Here is a 25,364-nt window from a genome sequence, read left to right as displayed (position 1 = left end):
CTGGAGGCTTTAGTTGCATTCTCCTAACAAAAACAAAACGCTCAAAGTATAAGACTTTCCCAGGCAGAAAACTGTTATTAAAAAACACTGACAATTATAACTTTTTATGTTATTGCATGTCTATTTCTAATGCATTTTCCTATTATTCATTACAGGGAGATAGAATTATTCTTCTTAAAAGAGTTGATCAAAACTGGTATGAAGGTAAAATTCCAGGAACCAACAGACAAGGCATCTTCCCTGTTTCCTATGTAGAAGTTGTCAAGAAGAATACAACCAAAGGTGCTGAGGACTATCCTGAACTTCCAATACCCCACAGCTATTCCAGTGATAGGATCCACAGCTTAAGTTCAAATAAGGTAAGAAGACATTCTAGCATATTAGTATAATACTTGGGAACTCAGAGTAAGATAATTGGTACATATTAGGGGATTAGACTATAACATCATATCTATGGCAAAATGAAAGATTTACATGTTGCATTTCTAAGTGTGAGTGCCAGGTCAGGTCAGTGTTTAATTTAGTTTTTCTTATGGGTGCTAGCATAATGGTTTAAGCTACACAAAGGGAAATGACATAAAGAATCTACTATCTTAAGAGAAGAATTTTCTTTTAGAGGGCTAAGGCTATGCATTTTATTTATTCTACTTTTCTTTGAAGACTGGGTTTATGAGCAATTACTCTCAATCCTTTAGCATTGGAGAGTGAAAACAGTTTAATACTTGCTAATTTTGACTAGTAACAAAATTTTCCACAATCTTTTTTAGTATGTATACTTCGCTAGCAGAGCTCAGCATTTAGATAGCAATATCCTTCCTTTGGTAGTTCCTACTGATAAAAAGAAAAAAATCTTCATCTCTGTATTAAGTATCTGTCTTATCTAGCATTCAGTCATCTTAAAAGAACTCCTGGGTAAATTTCAAAGTGACCGTCCTTTCAAATAAAAGGTTATAAGAAAGAATCAGAAGAAATTTTTCCATGAATTCTTAATAAATATTGGCAATGTAATAGTTTAGATCACAACGTTTTGATCTTTGTTGTGAATATGATTTAAATGTATTTTCAATTTCCTAGGTTTTTCTTAGGATATCATATTCTACATTTTATAAGTAGAGATGTGTACAAATTTCACTAATAACTAATTAGTCTTTTATTCTCACTGCTGGGGGAAAACACATTAAAAAGCTTATGTCCATAAATTTCAAAAAATATTTAACAGTTCACCAACTGGAGTCTATACTATGATGTCACTGGCTAAATGAAGGAAACTCCTATAGTTTTGAACCGAATCATTTTCAGAAAAAAAAAAACAAAACTGTAATGTACTTCTAAACCATGACACCCAAAATAAACTAAATGTTAAATATCCTATTTTCTAACTGATCTTGGTAAATAGAGAAGGGAATTCATTGTGATTTATGAATCACTCCAATCACATTTCTTTAGACATACTATCTTTATTTAGGAGAGGTTCAAATGTAAGTTGATATTATTTCTGATATTTCTGCTTTTAGTAGAGTAGAATCCAATTCTAATACTTTTAGAAGATAAGATAATTATATGATACTTGTACTACAGGTATATTTTTTGTGGTATAGGTATCTCAGGGTACTCGATTTAACTTGAAGCAAGCCCATGGTAAGGCTAAGCACTTTGAACCCATTAACAAGTATATTAGTGCCTGTGGTGGTAATGGCATTGAAGTGGTAGTAGTAACAGGTGGTAATGGTGGTAGTAATGGTGTAGTTGGTAGTCATGACAATAATGGAATTTAAAGACCTTTCTTCCTCAGCCACGCCATATTCCTGGCACTAAAAGGTGCTATGTAGCCTTTAGTCTTGAATCTTCTATAAGGATGCTCATAAATGTTTTGTGACGCTTTGTCTCATTTATCCTACCCCACAGTGATGTGACATCACATTTCCTTTTTTTAAAAAAATCTAGATGAATTCATTAAACCCCATTCCTCTTATAGGATAGAAGTTAAAATTAAGTGCAGAATGCACTGGGCGCTGATCCATACTAAGGCCCAAGGACCAAGAGTGCTGAGTGCACCAGTGACATTCAAAACAGTCAGCCAGAAAGTGCAATCTCTCCTAAAGATTTTTTTCTTTCTAAACCCCAATCATCTACTTGGAAAGAGCCAAAGTAAAATGTCTTCCACCAGCCTCTCAAATACTTCACATGTGTAGCATATAACATTCTTCCGACTCCAAAAGCAATATATAAATGTATTAGAATGCTCCTAGGCACATGTCAAGAAAAACTTTTAATGAATAAAAATTCTGTTTTGTTCAGTACATCCAAAATGCAGTGGTAATATTAAGATATACAGAAGTATTTTTTTGTACTTCAGCAGATTAAGTTTCATAAATTAGACCTCCACTAGTTTACATAAAATGTCAAGCTTTTGAAAAAGAGAATGGAAGTCCTACCAGAAATTTACTCCTGTTCACATCTTATGCTCCCTTTCTGTGTAAACATTTACTTTGAATTTTTTTAAACTTTGAAGTAGTAGTTATGTAAGTTCAGTGTCATTTTGATCATAAGTTTCTCTTCTTAAAAAAATCTTTCTCAGAACTTATTCGTTTAGAAATGTGTTAGCGTATAATGATGTAAAAATAGTTTATGCTATATGTTATAATCACCTCACAACCGTAAGTGAGAAAATGATGAAAGTTCAAAAGATTTGGCACAGGAAGAACACTAAACAAAGTCTGGGAATAAAAAAGGCTTAATTGTTGGTTTTCATCCTACATTAACATTATTCCAGAGGTGTTTATATTAAATCAATATCTAGAAACCTATTTTCAAAGAAGTAGTCTATTAAATCTCTAAATAATTTTCCTGGTTTTATCATCTCTATGATAGTTTTACCTTGTCATTTGACATTTAACGGGCCCTTTCCAAATGCTAGCATAGTTCAGATCAATCTTTAATTAATATGCTAAGGATTTTGTGTATTTAAATTCAAAAGCTATCGGCCAATCTATACCATAGCATAACGTATTTTTTATATTCACCACCATGTCTTTCTGCATTTCTGTCTCTGTGTTTTGATGCATCATTTTCACTTTCACGTTTTCTGTAACGTCATAATCCCTGCTCATCTCTAAGCTGGCTTCCAGTGAACCACGCCCCCCTCTCTTGCACAAAGCTTCACGTGACCCAGATAGTGACGCTCTCCAGGGAACCACCCTGGGGTGGCTGTCCCTGCCAGCCAAGGGTGCACTGGTAAATCCTTCAGCTCCAACGCCGCCTCATTTTCTGGACAAATTCTTGGATGAATTAGAGAAGCTTGGTGCTTTAGCTTTACCAGCTGACCCAGCCAAACCAGATACCCCAGAGGAGATCAGCCTTGAGATTAAGGAGGACCCCTCCACTCTCCCCCCATGGCCGCGAGCACCCACACCTGCCAAAGCCCGCTCCTCTCAGCTGCCTTTGCTCCATTCGGCTACGACCTCAGCTGCAGCGCGGCCTCAGGAGGCCATGATGCTCCCGGATTCTAGAAAGACACCTCCGAACAAGTCTGCAGATGTGACCAAAATGAGAGAGGGCTCCGCAGGCACAGAGAAGGTACTGGTGGTCCTAGGTGATAAGTTTGTGACCTCCGCACACCCTGGCCTGGGTCCCTTGCCCCAAACCCTCCCTGTCATTGGAGAGGAAGATGAGGAAGTCTATGAGGGGGTCAGGGCAGGCAACCGAAGAGGGCTGGAATCTCAAGATCCAGATGCCTTGTGCTGTGGCCGTGATGGCACAGAGGTGATGTCACACCTGCACATTGAAGAGGAGGATGAGGAGAGAAAAGATGACTGCCCAAGATATCCGATAGCCACCCTCACAGGCCCTAGGGCCCCTAAGGAAGACAGCAATGCAGCAAAAACCAGAGATGAGGTATTTTCATGTTGCCTAATTCCTGAAGAACTAACCAGTCTTACTTCAATTAGCTAGGACAGTTAATCATATTAATAAACATCAATTCTGACATTGTCTTAGATGGTTTTCACACGATAAACACAGCACCATGCAGTATAAGGGCAAGGTGGAAGGATGGATGAAAAACACATCAAATTTTAATAAAATGATATACATATGTATTGTTATTCTGCTATTCATTACTATAAATCCATATTTAAACATTTTTATAAAGTCTAATTTTAATATTAATAATAATAGTTAATATTTGAGGTCTTATTGAGTTTCAAATAGTTTTCTAAGAACAATACATCTTTACTTTTCAAAACTCAATAGGGTGGGTAATATTATTTTCATCCCCACTATACAGATGAGGAAATTGATACACAGAGCGAGAGATTAGTTCACCTCCAGAGTGTAAAAACTAGATACCATTTCTTTGATATAACAGCAATCTGAAAAAGAAGGAAGGAAAAAAAGAGAAAGAAAGAAAAGAAAAATATATATATACATGCCAGTTCCCTTTCAATTCTCTCTGAAGACATAATTTTTTAAGTTGGTAACTACTTAAGAATTGGGTCCTGCATATTCACCTTACCAACAAAGAGCCTTGGGCAATGATTTTAATCAATAAAGAGAGAAATGCTGTAAATATTTAAGCTTCTTGTAAGCTTCTCTCTTCTAAAAAAGACAAAAACAAAAAACTTGATATACCAAATATTTAATCTGTGAATTAGAAAAGCAAATGTGACTACTGGCAAATATTAAAATTATGAAACCAAATCAATGAATCATATTCTGCTGCTAAGCAAGTCACTTTCTCCCATAGCTCCTCAACTTAGAAATCTTTTAAAATGACAATTTTTTTCTTGTGTATTTCATTTATTTGAAACATTTTTCCATCATGAAAATCACTTTTAAAACCTCGTAATTTCCTATTAAGACCTTACCAATAACAAATGTAGAGGTATTTGGTCTATATGGGGTATTCTTGAGATTAAACGATGGTAAGTGTCCATTAGGTCACTGGACAGCCACAAAACCCTGAGTCTTGGCAGTTCCCCAGCCAGGTGAGGAAATGTCAACTGGACAAAGAACCCAGCCATGCCTGCATTTGTATAAAATAAACACACTTTTTAGCAATAGAGATCATTCACTGCAGTAAATAAAAAATATTTCTAAGTCACTTACTTAAATAACTTATTTTCCCTTCAATTTAATCAGTTTTAAGATGGGATTAGATACGTGGCTTGGTTCCTAGGAACTGCTATTGCAGGCTGTAGGCAGCACCACTGGTATGGTGTTCAGGAAGCGGGTGCTGAGTTTCACAGCCAGTTCCCAACAAGCACACACAGGCACAGAGGCCCTAACTTGACTAGCTTTGTAACAAACCTACTCTTCATAAATTGCGATCTACTTCACAAGCAAGTTACAGACAGTCATTGCAGGGTTATACACTTTTTTCCCTTCATGGTTAGAAGGCCCCACCTCACAAATACCTTATGGAATTGTAGACTATGGGAATGCTGATCTCCAGCCCCTCATATCAGAAAAATGAAACTGATCAAACCCACTGGGAATTTTGAATCAAATTCAGAAGTTAGTGCTTTCAAAGCAAGAAGTTGTCATAAATGTCACACACCCAGGGTATGTAGTAACTTTAAAAATATTTAGGTGTGTTGGGGGGCGGTATTCTCTGAAAAGCATGTAACCTCCTCATTCTGGACACAAGCATAATTGCATCTTGTCTTTCCTCAATATTTAAGCCATCTTCATTCTCTTCGGGACATCGAACGTCTACATCTTTTCCCAGCTGTCTGCTTTCCTCCCCTCCCTTTCATTCCTCCTTCGCCACTGTCTCTGACCTGGTCCCCACATTCTCTCAGCCTACCCAGCCCTACTCATCTCCGCTCCTCCCTAAATACTCTTACCAACAGGAGATAAGTTCACCACAATTAAAGGTAACTGCATCTTGAGTGTGGTTTATTGCATGTCTTTCAATGAACTTCATTAATTAAATGTATGTCTTTAGAGTCATGTTGTCTTACAAGATCTAAAAAGTCATTCAATTTTGGTTGCTAACTTTTAACATCATTAGCATGGCCTCTGTCTGAAAATTTGAAAGATATATTTGCACAGCAGCTATACTTAAGAGTGAGGAGAAAAGCTAAACTTTGTATAGTAATAAAATGTGATTGTTAGACTTTTTCTTTTTTTAAGTTGAGGATCAGCAGGAGAACCATCCCCGTTTAAAGGCATCAGCTATATGCCTGTCATCTTCTGTTACATCTTAGTGGGCTCGTTGCCTCCCAAGTTTCCCAACTAATCAGCAGGTTCAGCAGAGCCTGAGGGTTGGATGATCTTCGACACTGACTGTCTTGAGCCTTGTTCTTCCACAAAATTGCAGGAAACTAATGGGGATGTGGGAAGGAGGTTTCTTTTGTAGCAGTTAACAAAGCACCCATCTCTGAGACTTGCAGGCCGGCGGGCGGCTCTGCTGGTTGTTTAACTCCCTCTTAGGATACCGTGATAAAAGATTTTTAACACAATTAATAACTGACCTTGGAAAGACATTTAATGAGAACCACAGCATGAAATCAATCCATCACAGAAAAGTTTTACTTCTGTGTTCAGAACGATCCTCAAAACCTTTTCCTTTATACAAAAGGACTTCAGATAATGACTCATTCTCGCATGCAATCTTCTCCACTTGGAATGAGAGCCTCTTCAGATAAGGAAAAAAATGAAGCAAAACGAAGGCTCTGGTAGGGTCATGTTTTTGAACTAATAATAGAAAGCACCAACACCTAAGAAATGCCATTTATGCAATCTTCCAAACCCCAATCACCAAATCTATCTGCCAAAATAGTCCATCTATGTGAATTTTATCTTACTTAGAAAAGGAATCTTTGGAAGGTGGGGCGGGGGGGGGATGTAATATATTTTAAAGACTAATTGTTCTTTGCCCTTTGAGGTTTTATCTTAGCTGGCAGGAAATAATTAGGAAATTTTTAAAATAATAATAATTCTTTAGATAAGGTCTAAGACTAAGAATTTGCCTTCTCTCTGTGTGTGTGTGGTTTCCTTTTAAAGCCAAAATATTTATTCCTTGCCTTTCCCTACCTGTTCTTCAGCCAATTGGTTAGCCATTAAGTGGGCAAGTAACTTGAGAATCGGAGTTCTCTAATTTAGAGAGATGGAACACTCACCATTGTAGTGTCAAGGACAAAACCAGAATTTAAACAGGTTTATTCTCCTGCAAGAACCAAGCTCATCTCATGCATTCTCTATGTCTCAGTTCATGAAGTGATATGAGACCATGGAGATATTCATAGTAACTATGTTTTCAAAGAATACTTAAATAATTAATTCCAGAAAAATTAAGTTATTTTTCTCCTTTTATCTCATATTTGAGAGCAAATGTTAATTTTAATCCCCTATTGAGTTTTTTGAGACTCTTATAAGTCAATTTTTTTATTCATAGAAAGAATACAAGTCAACTGAATTTATGCTTGTAAGTGTAGATACAAATTGAATCAACTACAAATTTTAGGCCATTATTATGGAGAAGGAAATGGCAACCCACCCCACTATTCTTGCCTGGAGAATCCCAGGGATGGGGGAGCCTGGTGGGCTGCCGTCTATAGGGTCGCACAGAGTCGGACACGACTGAAGCGACTTAGCAGCAGCAGCAGCAGCATTATGGTTTAATCCACATCTGACACAGTAAAAATTGATGTGAATCCTTTAAGAAGGTTTCCTAGTTCTCTTGTTTCAAGAATGTTAAAAATTATGCTCGTTACAAAGGAGAAAAGTAACCTAGCACTAAAAACAAAGAGAAAATAAGATGGCAATAATGTTTTAGTAGGCATAGTATAGTATGTGTGAAATCATTATAACATTTTTATCAGTACTCGTCAACCACTATTTTACCTAATCCATATTAATTTAATGCAGTTTTATTCTTCTAAAGTATTTTCTGAGATAATATGTCTGTCACATGCAATGCAAAATCATTTGTAAAAGTTGCCACTACTTTATAGATTACAGAAGACTGAAATGTACATATAAAATAAGAATTTGATACATAAATCAGAATCCAATATTTTTTCTAGTCTTTGAGCATCTTTTTGAAAATAATGTTTTGCAAAAAGGAATTATTATAATCCTCAGCTTGGATGTAAGTTGAACTTCCAATTCTATGTAAAACTCTTTTGTAAAAATCCGTGTAGCCCATGGATTCAAACTGCAGTGGAGGTGCTTTGTAAAGAGATAGAAAAACTCTTCGTTTTTTTTTTTTCCCAAGAAACTCAGTTATTATGGTACCATAAGGAAGTCTCCTCACCTTAAATCCATCCCAGCAGAAGGTGATCCCCTTGAACACAGTTTCTAACATGAAATTAAGTCCTGATTCTTCCTAATATGTTCAAATGATCTTTCCAGCTGTTTATCCACATCACTCCAGTGCTACTTTTTTTTTCTATGACTCTTGATGTTTATAGAAACCTCGTATTAGTCAAGATTGGGGCAGCTGCAGTGCCAAAAAACTCAAAATAATTAGGTAGAAGTATATATTTCTTATGCATAAATGTAGGGCACCCAGGATTGGTATGTTGCTCTATATTTATCAGGAGACTCCATTTTATTTTGGCAAATCACCATACTCAATGAAAACCTTCCAGCTGGTGATCCAAAGTGGCTGCAGCAGCTCCAACAGTCCCTTCCTCAAACCAGCTAGCAGGAAGAAGAAAAGAGGAGGGGAGCTTATGCTTTCTTTCTTGAAGTACATTTGCTAGTAATTGCACGTATCCCATCTGTCAGAACTTATCACATGAGCACATCTAGATACAAGGAAGGCTGGAAAATAAACTTTATTCAGAATGGCCGTGTGCCTACCCGACATTCAGGATTCCATTCCTGGGATGACAAAGAAGAGAATGGATATTGGATAATGTGAATCATTCTCTGCCCCAAGACTTAAAAGAAAAGTGCCTGATGTATTTCATCCCCAGAGACTGAAGATAGGAGGTCAATCATTACTAACTATTATGAGATTTGAGAAAACCACATGCTTTTATTTAAAAGTCCTTTAGTCCTGCTAAAGTTCCCATAGTACAGTACAGTGTTAATCACTCAGTCATGTCCAACTCTTTGTGACCCCGTGGACTGCAGCCCTTCAGGCTCCTCTGTCTATGGAATTCTCCAGGAAAGAATACTTGAGTGGGTTGCCATTCCCTTCTCCAGGGAAGATCTCCAGGGGATCTTTCCGACTCAGGGATCAAACCCTGGTCTCCTGCATTGTGGGCAGATTCTTTACCATCTGAGCCAACAGGGAAGCCCAAGGTTCCCATAAGCCAAATCAAATACTAGACAATACACTGCTGGGTTCAGTCCATGAATGGACAGAAAATCAGACAGGCACACAGGAAAGGTTAGCTTTTTCACTGTTGTATTAAAAAATGTTACTTTGAAGGAACATCAAAACAGTCACAATGTGTTGGGATTTAGAACAGCATTCTGAATTATATTTCACCATTTCCTCCAGAAAAGTCATATTTTGTTCGTATGTGTCTTACTAGAAAGTTTGCCTTTGACAAATGATTGACACCATCTATGAAATCTGATGGATATTGAGTGAAATGTCCGTGGATCTTACCTCGGATCTATTCAAACAAACACAAAGAAAACAGGTCAGATCTGAGAGTCTCTAGAAACCAATCGTTAAGCATTTCAACAGACATAAACTTCTTGCAGGTGCATATTGCATGCCATGCAATATTGCATTCAGACATCTATACCAATTTCCCTCCATAAATGTCTCTCTGCTCTGCTCGTGAGTTCCTTATTAAGGCAGCAACTGATGCTTGTGTAGTGAAAACTCTGGGCCACCAGGCGAGCTGTCTGCGGACCGTTAACCTTCCGGCTCTGTTATTCGGTAGTTTGGCATGCTGTGTGTGCATGGGGGGAACAAAAAAGAAACCAGAAAGCTCCTCTGAAGGCTGGATAATGAAGACGAGAACTAATCAACTTCTTATGGCTTTTCCAGGCTGATTTTAAAAGCGAGGTATTTGTCCTGGGTAAGCCTCCGCGTAGCCCAGTGATGTCCAGGAGGACCTCCGGCTCCCCTGTCAGAGGGCTCGGCGGTTCCCACAGGGTAGGGTCAGAACGCCCCACCTTGAGCCAGGCTCCTGGCCACCCCTCCGCCCTCGGCGGGCTGGCTCTTACTTAGTGGTCATTGCCATACTTTGCCAGGGAAGTAGGACTGGACGTACCCTTGAAAGGAGATGATCTATTGATGAAAAGCTACGAAGTCAGATCAACACGGAAATCCTATCCTGCGTCTGTGAGCAGTGTGCTTCTCTTTTATGCGCGTGTGCAAGCCTGCCAAACGCCAGAAAGACATGTCCCAATTCTCCTCAGTACACAAAAGGGCGTGGCACATGTTGTCTTCAATCCCCCCATCTCGTGTGAATCACCGCTCTCCCACCGCTATTTTTAGTGCAAAGAATAAAGCTGCTGCCAATCACACACTGAACTTACACCCTTCAGGGCATGTCTGCTTCTGGGTGGTTCAGTTTATTTGGATTTCCTTTAATCCATGATCCTTGTTGTAAAGTATCTTCTTGCTTTGCTGACATATGCTGCATTCGCTCCATGACCCTTTCAAGCCAATGCTACTTCTCTGGGTTCCAGGGTGTCCCAGTCTCTTGAGAGCTTTTAATGAACTTAAAGGTCAGATTACATTCCCTTTGACTACTTAGTTCTGTAGCATCAACAGCCCTTGAAAATAAATTGATTCTAACTGGTGCCATCAGTTCTGAGAATGACAGTGGAGGAGTTTGAGAATTTTCATCTCTGCATAAGTCAGTCCTCTCCCATTTCTATTTTAATGGATGCTGGTCCAATCTCACATGTTTCATCACATGATGAAGTTGTGGTTCTGCGGGCTTTTAAGGGCTTGATGGAAAAGATTTCCTTTTCTGTTTTTTAGAAATGTAGATACTTCTCTGTGTTTAGGCCATTTTTGTGCTTTTTGCTTTGCATAATAAGACCTGATTTTGCTTCTTTTGTTGCCATAGCGAATGAGGAATGTTGACTAGGAAAAAAGTCTCATGGAAGGGCTTTCCAGAGCCAAAACAAAAAGAATGCATTTTCCAAAATTAATATGGCCCATCCATAAACCTCCTTGGGTCAGTGAGATGGTATGCTTTGGGTCACCTTAAGTTTTTTCTTTGCCAGATTTTTACATTATGTGCTTATATGTTCTATTATACATATTTGTATGAAACACAAATATTCTATATTCTTTAGATTTATGAAAAGTTGTATTTTTGCAATTTAAAAATAATTTAAATATTAAAACAATTGTATAATGTAAGAAGAAAAATATATCTATAAACATAAACATGGTACTGTTATTAAGAGAATTTCTTTTTTTTTTTTTTTTAATTCTGCTTGGAAAGTACCACACTTAACATTTTCCGGTGGTGGGGGGGCGGGGGGGGGGGAATGAACTCTAGAACTGCTTATAGCTCTTTCCAAGATTTTTCCACATTAGTATTTAAAGTAAAGGTCAATATTTATGTAAGAATTATCTAATTTTAGGACAGACTTATTATCTGAACTAGAAAAGTATATATTTTACTGATACCAGAGATTCTAGGATATTTCAAACCAGCTTTCTTATGAGCAGTGGTTTGTGGTTGGTTCTGGCTTCGAAATTAGCATGTGTTTAAAACCTCTCTCTCTTGTATCTGCTTTTGACATCACTAAAAAATGGCTACACTAGGAGAGAAAAAAAAGATTGCTACATTGTCAAGGAAAAAGCTAATATTTAGGATTCTACAAAAATATCATGTTTCATTGAATTTTCTAATTTTTATTGTGCTCTTAAGACTCACTGTGAAGTGAAAGTCACTTAGTTGTGTCCAACTCTTTGTGACCCCATGGACTGTAGCCCACCAGGCTCCTCTGTCCATGGAATTCTCCAGGCAAGAATACTAGAGTGGGTTGCAATTTCCTTCTCCAGGGGATCTTCTGACCCAGGGATCGAACCCAGGTCTCCTGCTTTGCAGACGGACTCTTTACCTATTGAGCCACCAGGGAAGCCTTGAATGTCACTAATGTATCTGGTTCTATATTTATCACAAAACCGCTAAGAAGTTAAGAGTAATAGAAATGCCTGAGCAGACAGTGAAAATACAAATGAACACAGACCAAAAATACTGGTGGCTAAAGACCGATCCTTTCTCAGAATTTAAAATCTGAGACAGGTCAGAAACAGAGATGAATATGTATTCCACATCGCTCTGTGGTCTTTAAAATAGCCTTTCAAAATGACTCCAGGCTGAAGGAACTTGGTGAGAGCTGTCCAAAGGCATTAACACTTTTTAACATGTTGCTGCCGTTACTCACCATTAGGTGGCAATAGAGTGCAGACACAGGTCTTTGCCTCAAGCTTTGTGCCCAGTTTCAACATCAGGAGGGGGAAAGCAAAAGACAGCCTCCCACAACAGTTCAGTTGAGTATCCACACAGAACATAAACACTTGCCTAAAGGAAGAAATTAAGATGTGACTTTAATAAGCCCACACTATCTGTTCCATCATAAAGGAATCCCATTTCCACAGATGTCTTTCCCTTGTTACCCGTTCAGTTGTCAGAGAGCTGTGACAACGGACGTTGGTTAATTTCCAAGTGTCTCCATCACATAATAGCAATTAATTTTAAAACAATAATTAAACTTCATTTTTCAGGTCAGTAAACTAAAGCCCAAAGAAAATTTCTTAATACCACAAACAGGTAAGAAGAAGGAACTGAATTATAATTTTGACTATAGTCATCTTTAATCCAATATAGGGAGTCAAAATTATAATTCAGTTCCTTCTTCTTACCTGCTTGTGGTATAAAGAAATTTTCTTTGGGCTTTAGTTTACTGACCTGAAAAATGAAGTTTAATTACTGTTTTAAAATTAATTGCTTTTATGTGATGGAGACAAAATGGATTCCTTTATGGATTCCCTAAGGGGGACATGACTTAAACCATCATTGTGTCTGACTCCTTGATTTCAGCAATAAAGAAACTGAAGTGCGTATCCAAGGTCACACAGTTAGTCACTGCCAACGCCAGAAAGACACAAGCGTGCCCTCACAAGTACCTATACTGCTCACTCCTCTGCTGACCAAATACTTTTAAAATAAATTATTTCAGTTGGTGTAACTGGTTCCCAGGTATCCACATTCACATAGAGATGAGTCCTATCAAAGGTAACCTCAGAAAAGTTCTAAAACTCTCTATTATAATAGATACAGAACTTCTCTGCTAATAAAAGCTGTGATAAATCCTGGCCTGAGTATGTGAACAGTATAGAAAATTAGTGATTCAGGAAAAAAAAAAAAGTGGGGGTGGGTTCTTTAAAGGATATGAAGGAAGTATTGGGAGAGATTGGTTAAAAAACAAGGATGTTACTGGCTGACACACCCAGGAACGTGAATTATTAAGATACAGAGGCCCCTGGAATTAAGGTAGCCCCACATGATTCTGGCAAAAGCCTGACTTTCATAATTAGCAAAGAGATGGTTCATTTAAATGATTTAGGAGATGAGTTGAATCAAAGAAATTAAACTAGTAGAACTATAATGACAACACTGGAAAAGTGCTATATGGGATGTAATAAGTAAATTTTTTTAATGTTAACAATCTGATTTTCAAGTTGTATTCACATTTTAACAGAGGCGGCAATGAAATTAGACCAACCAGTTTAACCAAGCACTGATGCCATGATGTAGAAGTGAAACTTTTACTCAACTCAAAAATACCAGAATGGTTTAAAAGCGTGAAAATAGGCATGCCATTTTTAGAGCGCAATGAAATATATTTTACAAAACATTTTCTCTTAAAGCAAGAACATATATTATTTTCTTATAACTTTGTTATGCACTGTACATGGCGCTATGACTTTTTGTGTGTGAGAGAACTAGTAGCTATCTTGGTATGAGATTTGAAACATGGCATTTTAGATGTTCCTAAGTTGCATTTTTAAATGTAGTATTTTTGAGAAACTAACACCAGCATTTGCAATATCATGTGGCTTGAATGCATAATCTTTGGCCTGAAATCTTACTCCTGGAAATGTGTTCTAAGGAATAGCTCAAAAGAAGAAAATACTCTTTGTATAAAAATGTTTATAGCTTTGATATTTATGATAGTGAAAAAGGCAAGATCAATCTTAATTTCAAAAGCAAAAAAGAGAGAGAGATGACTAAGACAATCAAAAAAGATATATATACATATGTGAGGGAACATTATTCTGCAGTGATTTAAAATGAAAAAGAAGACTGAGAAAAGGAGAGTGGAAATTATTATAAAACATAAATAGCAACTGATAAATACAAATCTTATTTCTGCATAAGATATATATGTAATATATCATATATATATGATTGAACAAAAACTTGAAGAAATGTAGGCCTAAGAATGACTTAACTTTACCTCTTCATTTATTTAAATTGATTTAGTCTTAATCAATCTTTAAATAGTATATTTTATAATTTTAATAATAAATACATTGTTAGTTATTTTACATTTATGTACAGGCTAAGTATTATACTCTTAAGCCATACATGTGTCCAACAATTTTTATCCACTCTTTAATCTTATATATTCCATGCATAGACTGTTGAGTGAGATTTCTAAGAATATTGCTGGTAAATATTAGGTTCCAATTAACTGAAAGCTTGATGTTTTAGTAGTGTAGTTCAGTTCAGTCACTCAGTCGTGTCTGACTCTTCGAGACCCCATGAATCGCAGCACACCAGGCCTCCCTGTCCATCACCAACCCCTGGAGTTCACTCAGACTCACATCCATCGAGTTAGTAGTATAGTAACAAGCACCTAGTCTTCTATGTGAGACAGCCAGCTTGGATGGGAAGGGAATGGAGGAAGAATGCAGGAAGGGAGCAGGTTATAGACTTGTAGATTGAAAGAAACCCCAGAGTCACCCTCCATTCTTGAACCAGTGGGGTTTTGATGAACAGTTTGCAGGGGGGAATTCCCAGTCTCTCAGTTATCCATTTATAACTCCAGGATCCAGGAACTGACCCTGAAGTCTGCAGGGATCTAAAATCTAATCATCAATAAGGAATCACTTTTATAATTGCCATGCAATTTGTCATTCAGATTCTGATTTATCTCATTTTTACCACATAGCCATCATTTATAAGAGAATGGTTTTGAAGTGTGTTGTGAATGAACTGTGATGCTTTTTTCCCCCTCTAAAAGGTAACATTTAGACAGTTGGTATAAATGACATTGAGTTTACATATTCAAGAAACGTGTTAACTTTCATTCATTGAAGTATTTATGTGGATATATGGGATTCAAAGGCTTGTCATTTCCAATATTATAAGTATCTATTACAGATACTGGTCTTGATGCTTAGTTTAAAAAGAAAGGAAACTCTTTTGAGAGTTCAGTGCACTGGGAATTTCTACCAATATTTCTCTTCTCAGGTAAAATGTTACGTGTTACCTGGATATTGTTTGTTACATGCAATTTAAAACTCTCTGTTTTCTGTTTTTAAAAATGCATGTGTTTCCTCCACATTGAGAACAGAGAGTGTTAATTCAAATGTAGCATGGCATGTCTGCCTCCTGACATGTTCCTCTGTACCGTATGTGAAAATGTTGTCTGTGAAGGAAAAGTATATTAGAATGAATGTGGATACTTTGCTGTTAAGACTACATGTGGTTTATTTTTTGCTTGTTTGAGAAAATGCTGAAGAATAAGGTTGAATGAAGATGTCCAAACTCCCCAGTCTAGTTATTTGGTGTCTTATGTTCTTGCCATTGTTCCTGGCCTTTGAAAAATCAATGGGACTGAGTCTTCCTTAAAGCTTGAGCAGACGAGATTGCAGATACGTTTCAAACATTTGAACTTTGGTTATTTCAACTTAATTTAAAGCACCCTTCAAAATATTTTGATTATGAATCCTGTAGAAACCCTTTATTTGGTTTTTCTTTTCTTCCTCTTGGTTTTTTACAACAGGAAATATTAAATGTCAAGAAAAGTGCCATGCCATTATCCAAATTATCTTTTAATTAGTACCAGTTTAAGCATTGATTACATTGAAAATCATTTCATTTCAGCCACAGCGTCCTGTGTTTACTCATGAAAACATTCAAGGTGGGGGGGAACCGTAAGTATTCTTCTTATCTTATAAATTTGAGACTAACCTTGACCCGCAAAATGGACCATTGATGTACCATGAGCGAGGATGATACAACTTTGCACATGAAAGAGACCAGAGTAACTAACACGAGATAAGACCTCCCAGATTAAGAGTAATTGCAATAACTTCCATCTTTCACAACAGAGAACAGAAGCTACTTTTGAAAAAAATCCATGATTTTGCAAAGATTGATTTATGCACTAGAAAAACCTTCCAATGCTGTAGTGATTCCTAAGATTCATGAATCTGTCTCTCTCCCTGTCCTACTCAGCATGTAGATTCTAGTAACTGCAGCCTTAAAGACATTGAAAATGTTCTAACATTGTTTTTATACATATTTGAAAAGCAAGAGAATGTCAAAGTAGACCTACAGTGATAAGTTAGTGACATAATTCTGAAGTTCCAGAATGTTGGAAATGTCAGTCTTAAAACATGCATTGTTATTAAGTTATGTGATGTTTACACAAAGGACCAGGAAAATAAATGCCTTTCACACCTTCTTTCAAATCCCCACCTCCTGATACTAAGTTCAACCAATCCTGAAGGTGTCACATACTGTCTTTAAGGTTGTCTTTCTGTACCATTTTGCCCAAGGGAGACATTTAGAGGTTATCCACTTCTGTTGGCTGTTGCCTCTCTGAGTCAGGAGCGAGCCCCGGGGAAGGCGCAGTTACAGGGCTAAACCTTGTCGGGCTGAGCTGAGGATACATAGTGCGCCCCCTGCTGGCTGGCCAAGTTCCACTCCCCTCAGTTCAGTTCAGTTCAGTTCAGTCGCTCAGTCCGACTCTGCAACCTCACGGACTTCAGCACGCCAGGCTGGAGCAGAGCAATCCAGCAGGGCCTGGCGATCTCCCAGCCATTAGTCGCTCCTCACTGCTCACATACCTGGTGCTTAGCTAAAAGCACAGGCCTCAGAAACCATCTCTAACACCAAACTAGCTCTCACTCGGTACAGCTAGAAAGAAATTTTTGTTAATGAAAAGAAAAGGTTTGGAGGAACAAATCATTTAAATTTTCATTTAGTTGGGGAAAAAAAAGTTTAAGTACAACCCTTAAGCCTAAAGGTTGACTTTGTGTTCTTTTTTACTCAACTGACTATGAGATGAATCATAGAGAATAAATCCAAGACTGATTAGGTTTACTGCACTGCATCAATGCATTAGCAGCTTTTAATCAATTTATGGATTAGGATATAGGTGATGTTACTCTGTTTCATGTCATATGAAGTTAATACTCACATGTGTTTATGAGCTCACAGGTGGGAGAAGGCACATTTTCAATGCCCTGCTTTGAACATTAGAAAAATTCTGTATTAAGTTTCTATTTGATTACAATGCCAAGTATAGCTTGTTGTTCAGTCGCTGTCATGTCCGACTGTTTGTGACCCCATGGACTGCAGGGTATCACTTAATCTCTTTCATTCAAGAAATAGGTTTTGATTGAAAATAGGAACAAAATGTTATCATGTCACTCCAGTTCAGAAGTATGGTAAAATATGTTACAGAAAAAGCTGCAAGTTATAGACAGAGTTTCATGATTGGCCGAGCATTTCCTGTTTTAAAGACAAATTTCTTTCTGAGGCATCCTGACCCCACCACCATCATTCATCTCACCAATACATCCTTCAAAACAGCATTTTTTTAAAATTGTAATTTGACTGCATTTCCTGTCGTGCAACACTGATTTTGATAGCCAACAGAGGCAGGAGGATTTCTGAAAGGTTTGTTTATGTTTCCATGAAACTTCCAATTTTTTTTTTTTTTTGGTGGTCTAATTAAACCAGAATGGTAAGTAAACTTTGACAAGCACACTGGTTTTCATCATGTTAAAGAGAAGTAGGAGTTTGTGCCAATTCTTTTTTTTTTTTTTTTTTTTTCCGCTCTTGGGACCTTGAGATTCTTCAAGCAGCTGGGATTTATGGCCTTAAATAGGCCTATTTCTGGGAGTGGTTGGAGATGGGCCTGGGTCAAGGCTGAAGCCTGAAGAGATCCAGTATTTCCCAAAGTGAGAGATGCAGTGTATATCCATAGACTTAGCAGCCCAGGAATGCCTATCTCCCTCAAATGTGAGACCAGAAAAGGAACGGTGGTAAAACTAACTTCCCCCAGGAATGAACAAAAGATACCATTCCTCCACCTGAGCATCTTCAAATCAAACAAGAAAATAATCTGACTCCTCCAACCGGGGCTGGCCCCATGCAAATATCCAAATTAAGGAATGTTGGTACTCAAGAGCTCCCTGTCTATTTTGCCACTGCTCTAGGATTTAGGTATCTTTCTTAGCCCTTCCCCACAACCAGAATCCTTTCTCCATAGAAGACCTCAAAACCCCAAGTGGCTAAAAAGGTTGACCCAGAGAAAACAGTGTTAACAGGGGAAGAAATCCCTAACACTGGAATTCCAGGCTTTGCTCTCAGGCCAGAGAAGATAGTGTTTTCTAGGTGAGGCTGTTAGACACCACATCTTATCAGGTCTTTCCCCAGTACACCTTCCTCCAGTCCAGCTCTATCCAGACTCCCTCCTCCCGCAACCTGAAAAGTGGGAGAAGCCAGTGCGGCTGCCTCTGATCTGTCACACGACATTTGAGTTCAGGTGAGGGAGCAGTTTTGTTCCTACCAGAGCAGGATTCTCTTGACTGAATGACGTAATCAAAACAAATCATTCTTGTTCCTGAGCAATATCCAATATTACCAGCCTTTTAAGTTGGCTTGAAAAAATCCAAAGTGCCCTGAAATATGGTTCTTATTTCCTACTTTGGCAAAATTACATTAACTGTTAAGAAGAACAGCAGAAACAAATTCATTAACTTATACTGGCAATATTTTAGTAGTAATATGACATTTTCATGTTAACTGCATATCAAATGCTTCCTGACCCTCTAAACTGCTAGAATCAGTGTCCTTCCAAAATGCCAGTCCATATTAATATGCCTGCTATTTTATTACCCCAAATTCTCTGAGTTTATTACTGACTGATGCCACCAAAATATATGCTCTCAAAGAATTCAAAGAAAGAAAGAAAAGTGGCAGCATTCTATGAGTATACTTTTACATACAGTTATTTCAAGAGAGAGTTTTTACATTAAGCACAATTTTTCCAGGACCTTTTAAAAACGAATTTATGTCTCTAACTCTACTGCTTGAGATCACCACTTACACGGATGCAAACTATGAAATTAAACTATTTTAAAGACTTCCTCCCAGTAAAAAAAAAAAAATAAACTTCTCTTTTATAGTAATTTCCACACAGCAATATAAAAGCTTTATCTGAGACATTTGGTACATCTCAATTTAGAATCATTTGAAAATTCCACTTGCAAGTTGCAGTTCCTTGCTTCTGAATATGGCTAGTTAAAACTATGATTCCTTCTTGTTCTTCTCGGCCTTTTGGCTGAGATTGCAGATGGTAAAGCATCTGTCTACGATGTGGGAGACTCGGGTTCGATCCCTGGGTTGGGAAGATTCCTTGGAGAAGGAAATGGCAATCCACTCCAGTACTATTGCCTGGAAAATCCCGTGGACAGAGGAGCCTGGTAGGCTACAGTCCATGGGGTCGCAAAGAGTCGGACACGACTGAGTGACTTCACGTTGCATAGCTGAAAAGTACACATAGCACTTCTCTTATATTCTGTATTATTATTTAATGTCCAAATGATAGCTATCTATGACTGTACAATTGAAGTGCAGGTCGAATTTATAAACGTTAAAATGTTTTAATACAACTCATGAATATTAGAATCTTCCATAAATTTTCCTCATTGTGAGTTCTGAAATGCTGTTAGAGTGGTCTAATTCTTATGAAAGCTTAACTACCTCTAGTTACTTTACAATCTTACCAAAGACTTATACTACCTAATTAATATGTTAAGGATAGGTTCAAAGTAAAATAAATATTATATTCTTTCAGTAGTTTCATAGAAGTGCAAAATGTTTTTTTAACACATGCATTTGTCTTGTTTAAGGTTTCAGGCTCTGTATAACTATACTCCTAGGAATGAAGATGAGCTGGAGCTCAGAGAAAGTGATGTCATTGATGTGATGGAAAAATGTGATGATGGATGGTTTGTGGGTATGTGTACATTTCCTTTCAGGCATTTGGCCATTTTATAATTTGCTTATGTTTGCTCCCATGCATGGTGGGATGTGATAGTCAAGCTTTCTTTGATTTCATAATGCCTTTATCTTTCACACATCCGTATGCATTATGTAATCCTAGAGCAACTGCATTTTGAACAGAGCTTAGTATTACTGCTTCAGATATATGTGGTTTCCTGCTGGTTTTATTTCCAAGTCAACTGAAAGAAGAAAATTTCTCTAAATAGCACCAACCAGTAAAGACTGAGATCTTAGAATAACAATGCTCTGTCCCCTAAATGAGAAACACGAATATTCTGTTCAGCAAAGAATGCTGGTCATCAGCAGTGAGGATCTCATCAGATGAAAAACATCAGAGAAAACAGATGAAATGAATAACTCATGCTTGACTAGGTCTGCTGGAGGTGCCCTTTGTTGTTGTTCAGTCACTCAGTTGTGTCCCACTCTTTGCGACCCTGTGGACTACAGCATGCCAGGCTTCCCTGTCCTTCAGTATCTCCCAGAGCTCGCTCAAACTCATGTTATTGAGTCGGTGATGCCATCCAACCATCTCATCCTCTGTTGCCCCCTTCTCCTCCTGCCCTCAATCTTTCCCAGCATCAGGGTCTTTTCCAGTGAGTCGGCTCTTCACATCAAGTGGCCAAAGTATTAGAGCTTCAGCTTCAGCATCAGTCTTTCCAATGAAGACTCAGTGTCGATTTCCTTTAGGACTGACTGGTTTGATCTTCTTGTTGTCCAAGGGACTCTCAGGAGACTTCTCTAGCATCACAGTTCAAAAGCATCAATTCTTAGGCACTCAGCCTTCTTTATGGTCCAACTCTCACATCTACTGGAAAAACCTTAACTTTGACTAGAGGAACCTTTGTTGGCAAAGTGAGGTCTCTCCTTTTGAATACACTATCTAGGTTTGTCATAGCTTTTCTTAAGAATCCACTGACCCACCTTAGCTTCAGTATGTGGTCCAAGTAGAGAGAGGTTCCATTCTTACCACATACAAAACAGCCCCATTCTTACCATCTTGAAAGAAAACTAAAGGTTTTCTGAGAAAATTTTTATAGACAAGAGTATCATACACTAAGTCACAGAGGAAAGAGATAAAAAGGAAACAGATGTAGGAAGATGGAGACAGCTGATGGAGGTATGAAGGCTTTCTGTAGACAGGCCAGCTGTGGGGAAATAAGGGAACAAAGGTCACATTAGCAGCCACAAGCCTCTGCCTCTGTTTATATTAATTCCCCACTGAGAAGAAGAGTAAAATGGCTTACCTGCATAGGGATAAAGAAGATCAGTCATCAAACCAAGACAGTAAGCTCTAGAGGGTAAATGAGAAAGGGAAGTACAGAGACTGTGTTCACTCTACATGAGCTGGAAAACCTAAGGAAGAATTTGGTACACTTGCTTTTCCAGAAAGCTTCAAAGGAATTACAATATTTGAATCCAAAGGTGATCATCATGATGGTCCTTTATGCATTTGGTTTTACTCCTCATATTGAAAACTTCCCCAGTGATAGAACCCTCACCTGCTAACGGTGGTCTGCCTTTTTTTCTTTAGTGATTTGGTAAGTTGTTCAAATTTTCTACATTTTATGAAGGACCCTGGCAGGGCTATTTGTAAATGAATGCTGTGGCATTCAGCATGATCGTCTATGAAATAACAGACCTGGGTGGTGATGGCATTCCTGATAAAGCTTTCGTGTTACACTGTGCTAAGGAGCCGTGACAGACCTCTTGCTCAGAGAATCAAGCCTTGGTGTGGGCCTTTTCCAGTCCATCCTATCCCACGGCCAGCCCGGTCTTTATTGAGAAGATTGTACCCACACGCATCTCCTCTTCCGCTCCTCACTCCTGTCTAGCAGCCTCAGTGATGGAGCCCCATGATACTCAAGTATCCTTGTTCTTAAAAACCCACCTCCTCGGCGAGATTGTCTCTTCCCTCAGACCTGAGCTTTTCTCTTTAGCCTGGTGTGATGGGAGCAGTTGGATGGCATCACCGACTTGATGGACATGAGTTTGAGCAAGCTCTCCAGGAGATGGTGATGGACAGGGAAGCCCAGCATGCTGCAGTCCGTGGGATCACAGAGAGTCAGACACGACTGAGCAACTGAACTAAACTCAACTGAACTGATGGGAGCACAGCCTTTAAGCTTAAGAAGTGATGAAGGCATCGGGCAGTAGAGATTAGACTGCTGACTCTGTCATCCCATCCCTTCAGTGGGTCTCAGTTCTTTTCCAAACTCTGAGGGCTTGCTCTCTTAGTGAGTTTCAAGCCCCCTTGAACTGATGAACTGATATCTCACGGTTGTTACCTCCCCTCAATTTCATTTATCATTTCTATTTTCAGGAACCTCTAGAAGAACCAAATTCTTTGGTACTTTTCCCGGAAACTATGTCAAGAGGCTGTGAATCACTCTCCTGGTTATTTATGCCGCATTTCAGCAGCACATCTGCATAACCTTGCCTGAGAGATCCCGCAGGCCTCCTGCTGTCATGCCTTCCATTTCCAACAGAAGTCACCCACCGTCACCATCTCCACCTGCCACCAAACCACCAGCAACTGAACTGCCACGCCATGGGGAGATGGGCGGATTAGCCTCCGTGTGAACGTGCATATTCCTGCTTTCTGCTCTAAACTCGGAAAAGTGGATCTGTGGCATCAGAAAGAAAACCCTATGCTTAATAAGGGTTGAGCAGTTGAGGCAAAAAAATAAGTGTCTCAAGGAGGCTCTCCGGTCCACTTTGAAAGCTGTTCTCCCTTCAGGCAACCAGAAGATTGTTTCTTGCTACTTGCTGTGGTTCGCATTTTCACCTTCTTAGCTTGGCAGTATATTTTCCTTTCACGAGTTTGCCTAGTGTCCTGGTTTACACGATATGACAACTGTACTCCAACTATTGTTTGCCTGCACTTATCTGTTGTAATATGCACAGTGATTACAAAATCTAAAGTAAGAGTAGGAAAGTTAATTCGAATGAGTGTGATTTTGTTGAATTGAATGTGAGTTTCCAGTAGGAGTCTTTTCCTGCAGGTTTGTTGTTTTGTTTGTTTTTTTTTTTTGTACTTTTTAGAAGTGCAAACAATAAGTGAATAAGAGCCTTTGGTAATAATCATGAGAATATAAGAGGTTTAGCTAGACTACAAAAAAAAATAACTATTGTGTTGTAAAGTTGCATTGCTATTTTATATTAAAATGTAATAATCAGCATAATGAACAATGAGCTCTTAGTGTTTTATTTATCTGATAAAAGTTAAATAAAAGCAGTGTTAGTGACAGGGGCAATGAATTATTCTAACATAGACACTTGAAAGTATGTGTAAGCAATATTCATAGGTAAGATTTCACTGTGTGTACACATATACATCTGAGATTGTATGAGAACAGACAATCCATATGCTATGTTGTACGTTTTATGGAAATGTAGAAGAATCTCACACATTATTTTATAGAAATAGAGTACTTTGGAAGCATCACAAGTATTAAGGCTGGTTTTAGTAAGGATTATGATCAATACAATTATTTTTACTATGACAATTATTTTTCTTCTCTGGAACTCAGAATCCTGGCTACATTTGAGGACAGGAATATGTTGAGCCTGATTTTCCTGGTGTGTGTAAACTATTTCCTCGGAATACATTAGGCACTTTTTAGAGACAGTGTTAAATCATTCAGGTTATATTTTCTGCCCTGAAGTAGAAACCTACGAGATGATATTGGGACCTGAAAGATTTAATGTGGTTAACAGTGCCTGAATTACGCATACCCCGAGAACTAGCTTTGTATTTCTTATGACTTTGCATAAGAACTATTCATATTTGGATCTTTAGCACCTTATAGATAAAACTTTTTACAGCATTTCTTCTGTGAACAGTGATTGATCTTTTCACAATGTACGTAGACTCTAGAATTTTGTACATACATTTGCTCTTTTTTTTGTACAGACTATTTAGTTGTTGAGAAGACAGGGGAATTTCCTAATTTGGTCTTTATCCTTCATTTAAACTAAACTAAAACACCTTCAACAGAGCATCCTTTACATCTCCCACAAATCATTATTATGACTCGACAGTGCGATTCTGTAAGATAGCACTTATGCAAAAGTTTATGAATATAAGATTTTAGCAGCCAAACTAAAATGTATATAAATACTGATTATAGAGGAATTTCACTAGGAAGAAGGTAAAGAAACATCTTTGAGTAGCCTACCTTGATTATTGTCAAGTTCACAGCCAGCTTTATATTTTAAAGGCTTTGGGTTTGAAATTAGGTCAACTGCATGCAGCTTTGCTGATAAATGAATAATTACCTTTGATGCCATTTATGAGAGAAGACTTCAATATCTGTTGCCTGTCATACTTAAGAAAAATTAATGTTTCTACTCTCTGTATCTGATTTTAAAAGGAAAAATATTCATACCAAGCTTTTAGGTAATTGACTTCAAATTCTTACAAGCAAAGGTCATTGTGTTTTTCTTGAATAGACATCTAATAAATTTTGCTTGGACATATACTTCAGCTTTTCTTCTTGACATTTATCCTTACATGAATTGTGTATTTTATTCCAACCTGTTAGATAAACTCAGATAACATGCATTTGCTCTGTGTTCTCTTGACACACAAATGGAGAAAAGATGCATTTGGATCAGCTCAGATAAGAAATATTTTTTAAAACCATCACCAAAGCTCCTTTGCTAAATACGCTTTGGCTAAAGATTGTTCTTCAGCTAAACCAACACATTTTAAAATATTTCTGCCTCAAAAATAGCTATTTTTCTAAGGAGAAGTTAATTATAAGAAGTTGTAAGCTCTTTACAAATTCAACAATCTTCAGTTCAACATCCTTGCCCCAAAAAGCTTTATCACCATTGGCATGGCAAACTGTTAATACTCACAAGCACTCAATGAATCTCAAATTATGTGTTGCCATTGGGTGTCATTCCTTTATCTCAACAGATAGTAAGCAGCTAGCTCTCCCACTTGGATCATTTCTAATAAACTGGAGTCCTTTCTGGCTCTATGTGCTTCAGCCCTCTTCCATATCTATCACTCACATACTCAGAAACATGGACGTTCCTCTGTTGGCAATTTAGTTATCATGTAGCTTCACCCAAACATCCACCCTGATCCCCTCTATT

General features: G+C 37.9%; 1 protein-coding gene across 18 annotated transcripts in view; it reads left to right on the top strand.

The window, feature by feature from the left end:
* Nucleotides 1–24,739, top strand: part of SORBS2 (sorbin and SH3 domain containing 2) — a 209,376-nt gene extending 184,637 nt beyond the window's left edge. For all 18 annotated transcript variants that reach the window (XM_060407132.1, XM_060407131.1, XM_060407128.1 and 15 more), the window contains 4 exons: nucleotides 156–359; nucleotides 16,062–16,111; nucleotides 20,105–20,211; nucleotides 22,579–24,739. In XM_060407132.1, the coding sequence (XP_060263115.1) occupies nucleotides 156–359; nucleotides 16,062–16,111; nucleotides 20,105–20,211; nucleotides 22,579–22,640 (423 nt within the window). In that variant the 3' untranslated portion in view covers nucleotides 22,641–24,739. The remainder of the gene's footprint in view (nucleotides 1–155; nucleotides 360–16,061; nucleotides 16,112–20,104; nucleotides 20,212–22,578) is intronic.
* Nucleotides 24,740–25,364: the final 625 nt, after the last annotated feature.

Source organism: Ovis aries, chromosome 26, assembly GCF_016772045.2.
Source record: "Ovis aries strain OAR_USU_Benz2616 breed Rambouillet chromosome 26, ARS-UI_Ramb_v3.0, whole genome shotgun sequence".
Lineage (NCBI taxonomy): Eukaryota > Metazoa > Chordata > Mammalia > Artiodactyla > Bovidae > Ovis > Ovis aries.
The sequence above is the reverse complement of the archived record's forward strand: the minus strand, read 5'-3'. Positions and strand labels throughout refer to the sequence as shown.